Source organism: Schistocerca americana, chromosome 1 (assembly GCF_021461395.2).
Source record: "Schistocerca americana isolate TAMUIC-IGC-003095 chromosome 1, iqSchAmer2.1, whole genome shotgun sequence".
Lineage (NCBI taxonomy): Eukaryota > Metazoa > Arthropoda > Insecta > Orthoptera > Acrididae > Schistocerca > Schistocerca americana.
In genome coordinates, this window is record NC_060119.1 from 903,755,948 (window position 1) to 903,770,317 (window position 14,370).

General features: G+C 38.8%; 1 protein-coding gene across 4 annotated transcripts in view; it reads right to left on the bottom strand.

Moving 5' to 3' along the window:
- Positions 1 to 14,370, bottom strand: part of LOC124547561 (cGMP-dependent protein kinase, isozyme 1-like) — a 408,150-nt gene that overhangs the window by 92,793 nt on the left and 300,987 nt on the right. For all 4 annotated transcript variants that reach the window (XM_047125117.1, XM_047125116.1, XM_047125115.1 and 1 more), the window contains exon 12: positions 7,284 to 7,447. In XM_047125117.1, coding sequence (XP_046981073.1) covers positions 7,284 to 7,447 — 164 coding nt within the window. The remainder of the gene's footprint in view (positions 1 to 7,283; positions 7,448 to 14,370) is intronic.

Consider the following 14,370-nt stretch of genomic DNA (forward strand, 5'->3'; position numbering starts at 1 on the left):
CCTCACACAAGGTAAAATTCCTAAGTTGACTTTTATATACCATATAAATAAATTTGCATATTGCACAGATTTTTCACTTATCTGATCCTGTGCACACTTCTACACTGGTGTCAGTCTTATGATAAAATCCACTGTGAAAACACACAAATTTTAAATACACAGAAGCTAAATTACTGTAACAGAGGCCTGTGATTTAAAATAGCTGGGAAAAATATTGGATGAAACTGGTACCCTGAAATCACATTAAAATCTTCTACATAATAACCTATGTGGGAGGTCAGATATTGCACAGATCCTTAAAACATGAATCATATTCATTTTGTCATCTTCCTAAAATAGAGAACAGATCAGTGGTAAGCCAGTTGCACCCCTTACATCTTTACATAAAAAAATGCATTCTGTTGAAATGCCACATACCTACAGATGACTGTACACCACAAGCACTGTACACTGGTTGGTCCTCTGTCTGGAAGAGGAATCCATGGATCAAAGGACAGTGGTCTATCTGGAGGTGCATAATAACTGTTTAATCCTGCCCCAGCAGCTGGGAGGGGGAATGCCACACCTATGTCGTTTGTTTCAATGACTGCAGCTTGTTGGTTCTCAATCCTTGCCACTTCACCCACAGACACTTGATCCTGTGTCTCAACAGTGAGGTAACTGTATGTACAAGGGTAACAAACAGGGAAATTATATAGAATGAGATTTTCACTCTGCAGCGGAGTGTGCGCTGATATGAAACTTCCTGGCAGATTAAAACTGTGTGTCCGACCGAGACTCGAACTCGGGACCTTTGCCTTTCGCGGGCAAGTGCTCTACCAACTGAGCTACTGAAGCACGACTCACGCCCGGTACTCACAGCTTTACTTCTGCCAGTACCGCGAAAGGCAAAGGTCCCGAGTTCGAGTCTCGGTCGGGCACACAGTTTTAATCTGCCAGGAAGTTTCAGGGAAATTATATTTTCAATACAGGGATCTTTATGTGCTTCATCTGCTGCTTCATTAACCTGAGTTCCCACAGGTCTAGGTACTCAGAAAAATGACACCTCTTTGCCCTACCTCTCTAGATGAAATGGGCACTGTGGATCATCTGAATATATTTAACTGCTGTGTACAGCCAGTGACAGAATTCGTGAGACCTCTCAACTCACTGTTATGTTGAAATGTACAGATTTACTGTCTGTTAAGACAGCATAACACACAAGGATATAAAGTGCTACCAACGTATTGCGTATAGATATGGAGTTGAAATACTACTACATTAATACTATATGAATATTGTTAGACTGTTTTAGATAGTGTGAAAGACTATTGCTGCTAATTTATTTCTCTCTTGTGTTTATCATCTATGTTTAATAAACAAACATAAAAACACTATTTATTTGATGCACTGTACTAATAACAATGAATTAAAATTTGCCATGATAATGTTACAAAAAAGTCTTTTTTTAATAAAACAAAATATACCACACTGTCATGAATTAGCAGGATATAATATGCACTTCCACATTCAAAATGGTATGTATCTACATTCAGTCCACAGTCATACTGAAGTAGCATTACAGGACTACCACACAAGTATGACAATGTAGCAGCAGGTTTAGATACATTACAAAATCCAGTTACCAGATCATTCATTGCCACAATTAAGTTACTATAACTGACAGTAGCAGAAAAAGCAGGCACTAACAATCATGCAATGCAGCAAGTTTTTCGTTTTTAGATCTATAGGGTTCAGAACCAAGGCAGAGACAAAACTTATTGGGGGGGGGGGGGGGGGGGGGGGAGGATTGTCTTGGGATTTCTTTGCTGATTGTCGATCTGCCTGCTAGTATCTCTTTCACAGGTGAGGTAAAAATCTGATCTTCAGCAAGATTAGAACCAATAATTAATGTACTCTTCTGCTTGAAAAGTGAACACTTTACTGCTGAGCTAGGACACAACCGTGTCAGACAGCACTTGCTTGTCCCAATGATGTCTAAGGCAGAGATTTCACAATGTAAATGCTGAAATAAGCTGCAGTTTCTGTTGGAACAAGCTGCCTGGATTTAAAACCATAATTTTTTCTACCTCTGTTTCATCTGTTAAGTGAGGATAATTCAGAATATTTAATTTAAATGAGTGATTTTGCCCCTATAATTCTGAACCAAACCAGCAAGTAAATCAACAATTACATAGTTGCCATATGATTATACAATGTCACTGATTCTCCATTGGACTAGCAACAAGCAGATGTAAATCTTGAGGTGGCTGTCAACAGGGAAGCTCATCCTTTGAAAATGGGGTGTTCCTGGCTGCCACTACACTGACTTTGAGCAGAAATACCTGGTATAGGCCAATGAGTTTTATTTGTATATCTGTAGCTAAGATTTGGGTCTAAAGCGAAGTTATGAATAACATCCAGATACACTTGCTGCAACTTGAACGTCATAACTAAAGAATGTGGAAACTTATTTCAGTAGCTTTCCTTTCTTGTAGCTGTCAAAGGTATTTTTGTTTTCCTGTCTCAATCGAATTGCAAACTAAAAAAAAATCACTGGTAGCAACTCACTTTTTTCACATCACCAGATGCTGCTAACATCATGATTAAATAAAATTCATTTTAATATTATATAACTGAAACCTGTATTCTATATGAATGCTTGCATTAGCACCGTCTCTAATACATAATAACAGGAACGAAAAGACAACATAACATTGTTTGTGGTCGATCATGTTTGATAATCAAATTTCATATGTTGTGAATAATGTAAGATTCAAATCACAAAAAGAAACCATCCAAGAGAATTTTTCACAATGACCAAAAAATATAACTCAAAAACTGTGAGGATAATCAAACATTGTATCATTGCAGTGGAAGTTCAGCTCAGATTGAGCAGTTGTGATGCTAATGTGCAACAAAGAATAAAAGGTGCCATCAGTAATGTGTCAAATGTGTCATTCTTAATCAAGACTGTCGTTCATACATAAAAACCAAAGAGAGAAAAAGTGCTGTCAATTTGTAATGATTACAGTATAACTGCTGGTGATGCTTTTTCAATATGTTGGTAAATTCCTGATGAATGAAGCTTCTCAGTTTTAAGACAGAGAGGAACCAAAGTGTGAAAAAGAGGTTATCCTAGATGAGCATGGGATGGAATTTCTATACAGTATCTCACAGCTGATACATTTTGCTTGTAGTTTATTTCTCAGGTGTTTAATTCCTAACAACCTCTCTAGACTACTGAAACATTCATATGCAAATTATCGAGATTCAGTTGTTAAATCAACCTGCTACTTTAAATATTACCCCATTTGTGACTGGATCTGACTCAATGGACAACATTAACTGTAACTGGAATGAGATTTTCACTCTGCAGTGGAGTGTGTGCTGATATGAAACTTCATGGCAGATTAGAGCACTTGCCCACAAAAGGCACAGGTCCCGAGTTCGAGTCTCGGTCCAGCACACAGTTTTAATCTGCCAGGGAGTTTCATTAACTGTAACTGCTTTTTATCTTGGAGACTGCTGGAGAGGCTTAATAACACTTTCAAGGTAGTCACTGTGCACACAAACTCATCTCCTGAGGTAATTGCTTAATGGCTCTTGCTTAACTAAGAAGTTGATGGTCACATTAAATAAGATAAAACCAGAAGGACAAACAGGCATTGAGATTAGGCACCTCACTCTTTACATCACTGTGGAATAACTTCAATAAGTTATGTTTTGGAAAGGCAGGAAATTTAGATGAAATGACATTGATGAAATAAATTAAACTTTTTGAGATGAAATATAAATCATTTCTTCCACAAGTATCTCCCTTTTGAAATCACCACCACACAGCTAACAAATGCCAAATACATGTTACTGAAGCTCTCTTCAAGTCATTTTAAACACTTTGGTAACTCAAGGTCACAGTGAGGTGTGTCTGCCACCTGATACTGTCATCATTCCAGTCCCAGTGCAATACAATCCCCAACTAGAATCCTACAAATTCATTGAAAAGATCAGCAGTGATATACTTTCAGGAACACAGTCAGAAAGAAGGGCAAAGTCATCGACAAACAATGAACATTGACTGGGCATAACACTATTGATTGTTATAGCAAACAGAGAGACACTCGAAACAGATTCTGGAGGTACACTATTCTCTTGCTTGAATCATTGTGACAGAGCATCAATGATCTGATGTCTAAAAACACAATTGGAAAGGCAAGACTATACAAATATGGGTAGATGTCCTCAGAAGCCCCATTTGTGGAACTGTCCAAGGGTGTTATGTTTGCAAGTAGTATCATAGGTCCTCTCAAGAGTGAAGGCTATACCTATGAGAGAGTTGTCTGCCGAGGAAAGATTGTTGTATTCCTGTTTTGAGCAGGTTGAGGTTGTCAAGGGCTGCATCACATAAAATTGTACTAGAAGTGACTAAGGTCTTCTGATTATAGAACTTAGGTAAGAAGTCAGTTGACTATGTGTTCTAGCACCCTTTATGCTCAGCCAGATTTTATTAAAAAGAAATAAAAGGATTTGGTTTGCATCCTCTTTGAGACACCATAATATGCTGTACTGGACTCAGACTGGTGCAGTCTGGTCTGCAGAGACAATGCACAATCCAGTTGCCATAAAGAAAATTGGAAGGTGTATTTCTCAGTGTTGTAGGAATGGAAATCCCAACTACTACTCTCCATTATGTCCTATGACAACAGAAAACAGGACTCTGGTTGAAACTTCCTGGCAGATTAAAACTGTGTGCCCGACCGAATTCAAACTCGGGACCTTTGCCTTTCGCGGGCAAGTGCTCTACCATCTGAGCTACCGAAGCACGACTCACGCCCGGTACTCACAGCTCTACTTCTGCCAGTACCTTGTCTCCTACCTTCCAAACTTTACAGAAGCTCTCCTGCAAACCTTGCAGAACTAGCACTCCTGAAAGAAAGGATATTGCGGACACATGGCTTAGCCACAGCCTGGGGGATGTTTCCAGAATCAGATTTTCACTCTGCAGCGGAGTGTGCGCTGATATGAAACTTCCTGGCAGATTAAAACTGTGTGCCCGACCGAGACTTGAACTCGGGACCTTTGCCGTTCGCGGGCAAGTGCTCTACCATCTGAGCTACTGAAGTACGACTCTGTAAAGTTTGGAAGGTAGGAGACGAGGTACTGGCAGAAGTAGAGCTGTGAGTACTGGGTGTGAGTTGTGCTTCAGTAGCTCAGATGGTAGAGCACTTGCCCGTGAAACGCAAAGGCCCCGAGTTCGAGTCTCGGTCGGGCACACAATTTTAATCTACCAGGAAGTTTCATATCAGCGCACACTCCACCGCAGAGTGAAAATCTCATTCTGGAAACATCCCCCAGGCTGTGGCTAAGCCATGTCTCTGCAATATCGTTTCTTTCAGGAGTGCTAGTTCTGCAAGGTTCGCAGGATAGCTTCTGTAAAGTTTGGAAGGTAGGAGATGAGGTACTGGCAGAAGTAGAGCTGTGAGTACCGTGCATGAGTCGTGCTTCGGTAGCTCAGATGGTAGAGCACTTGCCCGCGAAAGGCAAAGGTCCCGAGTTCGAGTCTCGGTCGGGCACACAGTTTTAATCTGCCAGGAAGTTTCATATCAGTGCACACTCTGCTGCAGAGTGAAAATCTCATTCTGGAAACATCCTCCAGGCTGTGGCTAAGCCATGTCTCCGCAATATCCTTTCTTTCAGGAGTGCTAGTTCTGCAAGGTTCACAGGAGAGCTTCTGTAAAGTTTGGAAGGTAGGAGACGAGGTACTGGCAGAAGTAGAGCTGTGAGTACCGGGCGTGAGTCGTGCTTCGGTAGCTCAGATGGTAGAGCACTTGCCCACGAAAGGCAGAGGTCCTGAGTTCGAGTCTTAGTCGGGCACACAGTTTTAATCTGCCAGGAAGTTTCATATCAGCGCACACTCCGCAGCAGAGTGAAAATCTCATTCAGAACTCTGGTTTTCAGTGCAGTGATAAAATTGAAATGCACTGCCATTTCCTGTAAATAGTGTTTGCAGGTGTAAACTGGATACTAGATTGCAGACGTCTCACTTTAGTACAGCGGCTATTGGTTCCCTGACACATTTACCAGGGATCTTCTTTATAGGAAATATTTTACCAAGTCCAAAAATACTTGCCAAATCCTTTGCAATGTTTGCAGAATATGGTTTGCTTTGCAACCACTGCATGCCCGGGAATCTAACCCTGATTGTGAAGTGACACATGGTATTCCACCATGGGACATGTTGTCTCATAAGTCAGCCTGAGTACTTTGGAATAGATGCATGAGCAGCATTGTGGATCACCCTTGTAATGTGACCTACCAAATTCTGTATACTTTCCCACTGTTCAAAAACAGCCAGTTTGATGTACAGTGTCCAATTTGTTTTGCTGAGCATCCACACTCATGACTTCCTTTCAGGGACAGCTACATCTGATGGGTGGAACCAGACGAGGAATCAATGACTTAAATGCAAGCCATCAACAACTTCCCATTGGGCAGTGTCTGTAAGGCCAGGAGGGCAGAAAATGAGGTTAGTGGCAGGGTATTATCCCACTGTAGTGCCAAAGTGTGTGGCACAACCAGTAATAAGAAGACATAACTCTTGCACCACAATGTTGCTTTCAGTAGCATTACCCTTGTGCTATGTTGCCATAGATCCCAATAATACTTTATGTGCATTCAGTCCTCAAGAAGTAGGAATGGATGGGGAGTTGTGAAATCAGGTGAGAATGAGCCTTCCTATACAGAACTTTGTTGAGTTTTACACTGAAAAACATATCTCTTTATGGAATGTGTGCTTCTATAACAACTACCTGTTAGCTGTTTATGAGACAGACAGAAGTGGAGTGTCATTTACCATTATCCCTGTCCATACTGAGTTCATATATCTCCTGAGCGCTGGGATATCAACACATTTAAAAAGTGTCTCCTGCACCAGCAGGAAATCTGGGTTCACCAAACCCATACCCAGCCAACAATGAGTGAGCTCCCTTAGGGCCTGGGCCTGACCCAGGAGGTATACATGGCCACAGATGCGATGAGCATTACCTGTTCCCAAGACAACCACGGTTATCCATCAAGCTATATGTGTTGATCTGTAATTAGACCCTCTTTACATATGTGATGGTTGTCTTTCTTTGTGGATCTATAGAATGAGTGACTGAAAGTGTGAGCATCCTTAGCAGAACAGAGGTACAAGTGTAGACTGATAGATGCACAAATTAATTACATGACTTTTTCAATTTTCTTTTGATTTATTTACTTTTCATTGACTAATTTAGTTATTTATTTTTGAATTTTCGTATCACCTTCCAGTCAGCAGCTCATGCATAAATATTCCAAGTGCCCAGTAGTCAACTGCCCGATTGTGTCCTAAATTGAGTATTATTTCTGGGGCAACATACTCTGGTGTTCCAGCAAATGTCCACGTTTTACCTCCAGGACCCACTTCTTTTGCAAAGCCAAAGTCAACCTAAAACAACAAAATTATTTCATGAAACATAAATAATTCATTGCTTTAGAAGAAGGACTAGCATTACATTGTTTTTCACAGATAAACATTAAAAATAGACCTAATGTTACTAGTACTAGATGTGTGTGAATTCAAAGAAGTGACACACAGTAGAAAAAATTGTTCATTACATTGAATACATTGTTGTTGCCATTATTACACTTTTGTTTATTCTCTATGTGGAGTTTGTGTCTTGGTTTTGATACACCTTATCACTATTATTTATGAATCTTGGTTCATTGTATCAAACAAGGACACTTAGTTCTGTAATGAATTTTTCATTCTGCATTGTAGTTGTCTCTGCCTTGAAGCTTTCAAGCAGACTGAAATTATGTGCCAGACTTGGAATCAAAGCTGTAGCCCTGCCTTTCATAGGTGATGCTATCAACTGAGTGACGCGGGCATGACACCTGATCTACCTTCGCAGCTTAACTTCTACCAATTCCTTCTACCAATTCCGGTATCTATAGACCACTTCAGAGAAAGTTTAGGAAATGTAAACTAGGAAGATGTATATAATGAGCCAAATGTTAATGATAAATGCAGCATATTTCTTGATAAATTTATATCCCTTTTTGAACATTGTTTTCCAAAGAAAATTACTAAATGTAACACTACAAATTTTTCAAAGAAAGCTTGTATTACTACAGGTATTAAAGTGTCTTCAGAAAGAAAAAGAAAACTAAACAGCAAGAACTAGTAAAGATCCAGAAGTAGTGTTACACTACAAAAATTATTGTAACATACTGAGAAAAGTTGTAAGGAAATCAAGAAATATGTATGTTAGAGAAGAAATTAACAACTCCAGCAATAAAATCAAATCAATATGGAATGTTGTTAGAAGGGAGACAGGAAAGATAACCACTGGGGTAGGTAGTATTACTGTTAAAGAGAATGAGACCATCTTAACCAACAGTACACAGGTAGCCAATGTATTTAACAATCACTTCTTAAGTGTAGGAGAAAAAATTGGTGAGAATAGTTCAAAAGAAAAAGCCAGGCAGTACATGGAAGAGTCAGTTTTGAAAAATTTTAGTCAGATTAAGTTTCATCTAACAACTTCTTGTGAAATAAGGAAAATTATTAAATAATTGAAAAATAAATGTTCTTTTGGAGTAGATGACATCTCCAACAAGTTATTAAAACGATGTGGAGCAATTACTGCTGATGTTTTGAGTCACATATGTAATGCATCACTGACTCTGGGTATTTTTCCAGACAGATTAAAAATGTGCCATTGTCAGGCCTCTCTACAAAAAGGGGGAAACCACAGAGGTCAATAATTACTGGCCAGTATCCTTGCTTACAGCATTTTCAAACATCTTTCAGAAAGTAATTTACTCAAGAGAACTTAGCCATCTCAACTGTAATGGGATACTTAGTAAATCACAGTTCGGATTTCTGGAATTCAGAAATGCTGTTCCACTGAGATAGCAATATACAAATAGTAAAATGTCACCAGTAGGAATATTCTGTTACTTATCCAAATCATTTGATTGAGTGAACCATGACATTATGTTACAGAAAATACAATTCTATGGTATAAATGGAACAGCATATAAGTGGTTTAAGTCATATCAACAGAACATGAAGAAAAAAGTCTCTTTATATGCTTCAAGTGATTCAAAGGAGTTTGCCACTTCTTCTAACTGGGGAGAAATTACATTAGGTCCTCCACAAGGTTTGGTCATTGGTCCCCTCCTGTTCTTGATATATGTGAATGACCTCCCTTCTTATGTGAAACGAGATGGTGAACTGTCACTGTTTGCTGATGATACAAGCATAATTATTAATCCAGTAAAAGAAAGTCTGATAGAAAATGATACAAATAATTTGTCTCTGGGTAAGTTATCAATTGCTTTTCTGAGAATGGGTTTGCTCTGAACTTTGAAAAAACACAGTACATCCAATTTTCTGCTGCAAAAAATATAATTCCTTTAATAAACATAACACATCAAAAGAAGTCAGTAGCCAGGGTATACTAAGTTTTTAGGTGTACATATAGATGAGAATCTTAATTGGAAAATTCATATTTTGGATCTCCTAAAGCATCTAGGTTCAGCAACTTTTGCAATCAGAATAATTGACAATTTTGAGGATGTGGAAATTAGTAAGCTAGCATACTTTGCATACTTCCACTCTCTCATGTTATACGGAATAATATTCTGGCGCAACACAACACTTAGGCAAAAGGTATTCACTGCTCAAAAGAAAGTAGTTAGAATAATGTGTGGGGATCATAGTCGCACATCTTGTAGGTGTCTGTTTAATAGGTTAGGAATTCTTACAACTGCTTCACAGTACATTTACTCAGTAGTGAAATTTTTTCTCAACAACGTGGACCAGTTTAAAATCAACGCGACATTCATGATTACAATACCAGAAAAAAGAAAGACCTACACTATCCTTTGCTTAACCTATCTTTGGCACAGAAAGGGGTAAAATATGCTGCTATAAAATTTTTTGATAAATTACCAGATGAAATAAAATGTCTGACAGACAGCAGTAATAGTTTCAAAAACAAATTGAAATCATACCTCCTTGACAAGATGAATTCTTGAACATGAGTAAATAAATCTGGAGATGCAATATATGTGTTTTGTGCCATTTAAGGGAATGAGATAGATAATAGGAATATTTAGGTATAACACTATAATTAAAAAAAAAATAAAAAAAAAAGAAACAACTTGTTTCCTATGCGCATTTCTTGTGCATTTGAGATGTTCCACATCATAATGGTTTTTCTGTCCTATTGATCAATGGAACACGTAACAAACAAACTAACTAACTAACTCTCCTAGTTTCAGAGCTGGGCATAATCTAGCAGAAGTTTAACTGTGAGGGTAGGTTGTGAGTCACACCTGAATAGTTCAGTCAGTGTGAGTGATAGCTGCAAAAGGAATGGTCTCAGTTTGAGTCCTGGTATGGCATACAGTCTCAGTGTACTATATGAAGTTTCATGAGACACAATTTTTTTCTAAATGTTTTGATTTTTCCTCTCATTTCTCAACTATTTTCTCAAACTCTTGGGGTTTTAATCTGTTCTTTTTTTTTCCTCTATCTAAAGAAAAGCTGTCCTAAACTCAAAGGTTGGTTTGAGTACCACAGTACTTTATTAGACATGGTTCCATCAGAGTTGATATTGCCTTCCTCTGACCACCAAACTGGCATATTCAGTCAAAAGGCGCAGGAAATGACCTGGGGAAATCTCAGAAAGCACCATTAGACTCTGGTAAAAGAAGGTGGTGACATGCAGAGACAAGAACACAGGAAGAGATTTCTCTTAGCCTGTGTCAGCTCAATTTTCCTGCTTCCTACTACATGTGGTACCCGTTTTAAGCCAAGCAACTCAGTGAAAGGTTGAGTAACTATTCTCAGCAAGAAACTGAGTCGGTGAGCAGGAAGGATTTGGAGGCCAGTGGAAGATTTGCTTCTGATGGCTATACAGTGTACTATTCTGGGTAAAACAGCAACAGCAGTAATGGAGTAGCCTTCACAGTTAGTAACAGATTAAGGAAAGCTGTAATAGGGTGCAGTTATAAAAAATGATAGAATGTCCATCAGGTTTCAAGCCAACCCCACGATCATTCAAGTTTGCTTGTCATCCGCCAGATGTCAAGAGGACACTGTTGATCAGTTCAATGGAGATTTGCAAGAATTACTGCTGCTGACATCAAAAAAGGATATTGTCTTCATAGGTGGAGACTGGAACATCGAAGTGGGAAATCAAACTGTAGAAGATGTTAAGGGAAAATTTGGTCTTGGTAAAACAAATGAAGCAGGACATAGACTCCTATGACTCTGCCACAATAATGCACTGGTTATTACCAATACACTTTCCCAGCTACAAAAACAACACTTTTACATCTGAACTTCATGAGATGGCCAAATTGATTATATACTTTGTAATTAGAGGTGAGAGAGTGCCATCCATCCAACTACAACAATACCTGGAGCTGACTGTAAATCAGATCATTAGCTCTTAACTGCAAAATTCTGGCTGAAACTGAGGAAACTAGCCAAACTATTCCATCTTACACATGCAGCCTTAAGAGCATACCTTCTGGTTATACAGTAGAAGTCAAGAACAGATTTAATGCATTAGAGTTAGAAGACAAAAAATCCACAAGAGCTGTGTACAGAAGTAGCCTATGCTGTGAAGGAGGCAGCAGAAAAACACATTCCCAAGCAAAAGAATACCAAGAAGGCCAAATGGTTACTGGCTGAGGCAAAGCAAATTACATAGGAATGAAAGAAAGCAAAAATCAAAGAGGATGGATCAGCAATGGTTAAATTAAATCCAGAGTTTTGGAAATTAACTACAAGTGATGAGAATATCTTTTTAAATGAACAGTGCAAAGAAATTGAAAAGAATAGCAGAATTTGAAAGACAGGGGATCTTTGCAAGAAAATTAAAGACATCAAAGAAAATTCCAGGTGGAAATAGGGATGATAAAAGGTAGAAATGGTAAACATCCTACAGAATCAGAGAAAAAAAAAAGATGGGCATATTATGAAGAATATCTATATAAGAAAGAACTTCACCCTGATGACGATGTAGTTAACGTGATTTTGGAACCAGAGCAAACGGAGAGTGAAGACAAATGGGTCCTAGAAAACATTACAGAAAATGAGTCTAGTGGACATGATGGAGCTCCAGCAAAATTATTTCAAATGATTGACAAGAATGCAGTGAAAGTGCTTCACTCAATAGATCAAAAAATATGGAGGAGCCAACAATGGCTAAAGGAGCAGAAAAGTTCAATGTCCATCTTGATTTCAAAGAATGGCATTTCTAAAGAGTACTTGAAGCACTGAACTACCACACTTATCTCACATGCAAACAAAGTCATGTGTATAATGTACTTTGCCAGTACAAAGACTGAAAGCTACTTGAAGAACAATCTGGTTTTCATAAAGCAAGTAGGATCAGAGATCAAATTGCTTGGACTTGATGAGTTATGGAGAAGGCAAGAGATTTTCAGACTGAAGTGTATCTCTGCTTTACTGATTGTGCTAAGGCCTTTGACTTTGGAAACCACAATAAATTATGGGAAGTGCTCATAAACATGGAAGTAACAGATACCTCAGTTAACTCATACAGAATTTATACTCTGACCAAGATGGCATGGTGAAGATCCTTGGAGCAACTAAATGGGTCAAGATACAGAAAGGAGTATGGTGAAGCTGCATATTTTCCCCTTATTTATTAAATCTATATGTATAACAAATTGAAAGGAATGCCATGTTACATGATGAAGAAATTGGAATTAAAATAGCTAGGGTAAATATAAATAATCTTGGATGTGTAGATGATACTGTGGCGTCAATAGCTCATATTGACCACAAAACTTAATATCTGTGAACTCTAAGTGCTCTGTTGAGCCTCCATCTTAACTTTATTGTAGTCAGTTCTTTCTTATACTTCATTCTGTATAGATGCAGTGTCAAGTGTAAATATATATGAGCTACGACATATATGGGAATTAAGTTTTCTATATCCCGATTACCGATCCCGTTCCCATAGTGGTGACCCCGCAGTTCATTCGTGTTTCACATCTTTTGCGCCAGTGTTTATGCAACAGGTTATATGCACTACACAATGACCACACCATACAATGCCTTGTTTGAAGATGTGGAAGCACAACTCCGCTCACTGAGTTTTGTCATTTCTTCGCCAACGGCGTATTCATCATTTACGTACAGTGACTCACATTCTCAACCAACACCATGTGCTAACTTTATTAGTTTTCAACAGTCAACAACTACGCCGTTAGAGTGAACAATGGACTCAGGCTTTGCGTCACCAGATTATGCCCATCCGACAGTGAAATGTGAACTGAACAATATTTTGAATTGTGTCTCTTCAAATTGAGTGCTTCAAGAACAAAGTGATCTCCATTTGAAGATATGTTTAGTTGCCTTTATTTCAACATTTCGTAATGATGCAGTTGTTACAGCAACTGAAAGGGGTAATGAGGTAAGAAAGTCTCAGTGCATAAAAGAGTAGAATAGTTTTATGGGGAGTGTAGATTTGAAGGATCAGATACTACAACCTTTTCTCATGGAAAGGAAGAAAGGTGTTAAGTGGTATATGAAAATATTTAGAAGGCTGATGAATGTTGCAGTGCACAATGCTTTTATTGTGTACAATGCTAGCGAAAAAACAACGGAAGAAACGCTTATAAATCTCAGGCTTCCTCTCACAACACATTTGCTGGAAATTCACGGGAAGAATGTATCTTCACCTCGATGTGGGCGACCTTCAAAAACTCCTGTGCCTGAACAGCTCACAGCAAGGCATTCTATTGAGAAGATCCCACTCACAGAGAAGAAGAGTAAGCCTAAAAAGAGATCTGCAGTCTGCTGCAAGAAGATGAGGAAATGTAAGGAAGCATCATTCTGGTGCAAGGACTGTGGTGTAGGACGTTGTTTCCAAGATTGTTTCAAAATATACCACACTAAAAATTCATTTTAAGTGACAATGCATGTTTTAATCATAATAAATATGTATTGATACCAATTCCTGAAATTTTCATAACATTTGAACAAGTAATCCCATCCTAGAGCAATTTCACAGAATCGCTGCATTCTGGGGCCAGCCAGCCATATAAACTACTGCCAGCAGGCTAGGCACACACCCAGAAACTACCAGTTTGAAGAGTTTAGCATAGGGGGTAATCCATTACCAAGACCCCCGTTGGGTTGAAGAAGTGTGTGGCGGTTGGCACTGTCAAGACATACACTGGTTTGACCTTGTTGACCGAGACTTTGGCTGGCCTACAATCATACTTGATCTCCAACATCTTCCCACCACATGTTATTGTGCAGTGTGATCCCAAATACAGCAGTTGAAGTGGTTGCTGTACCGCATGTGTGTGCAG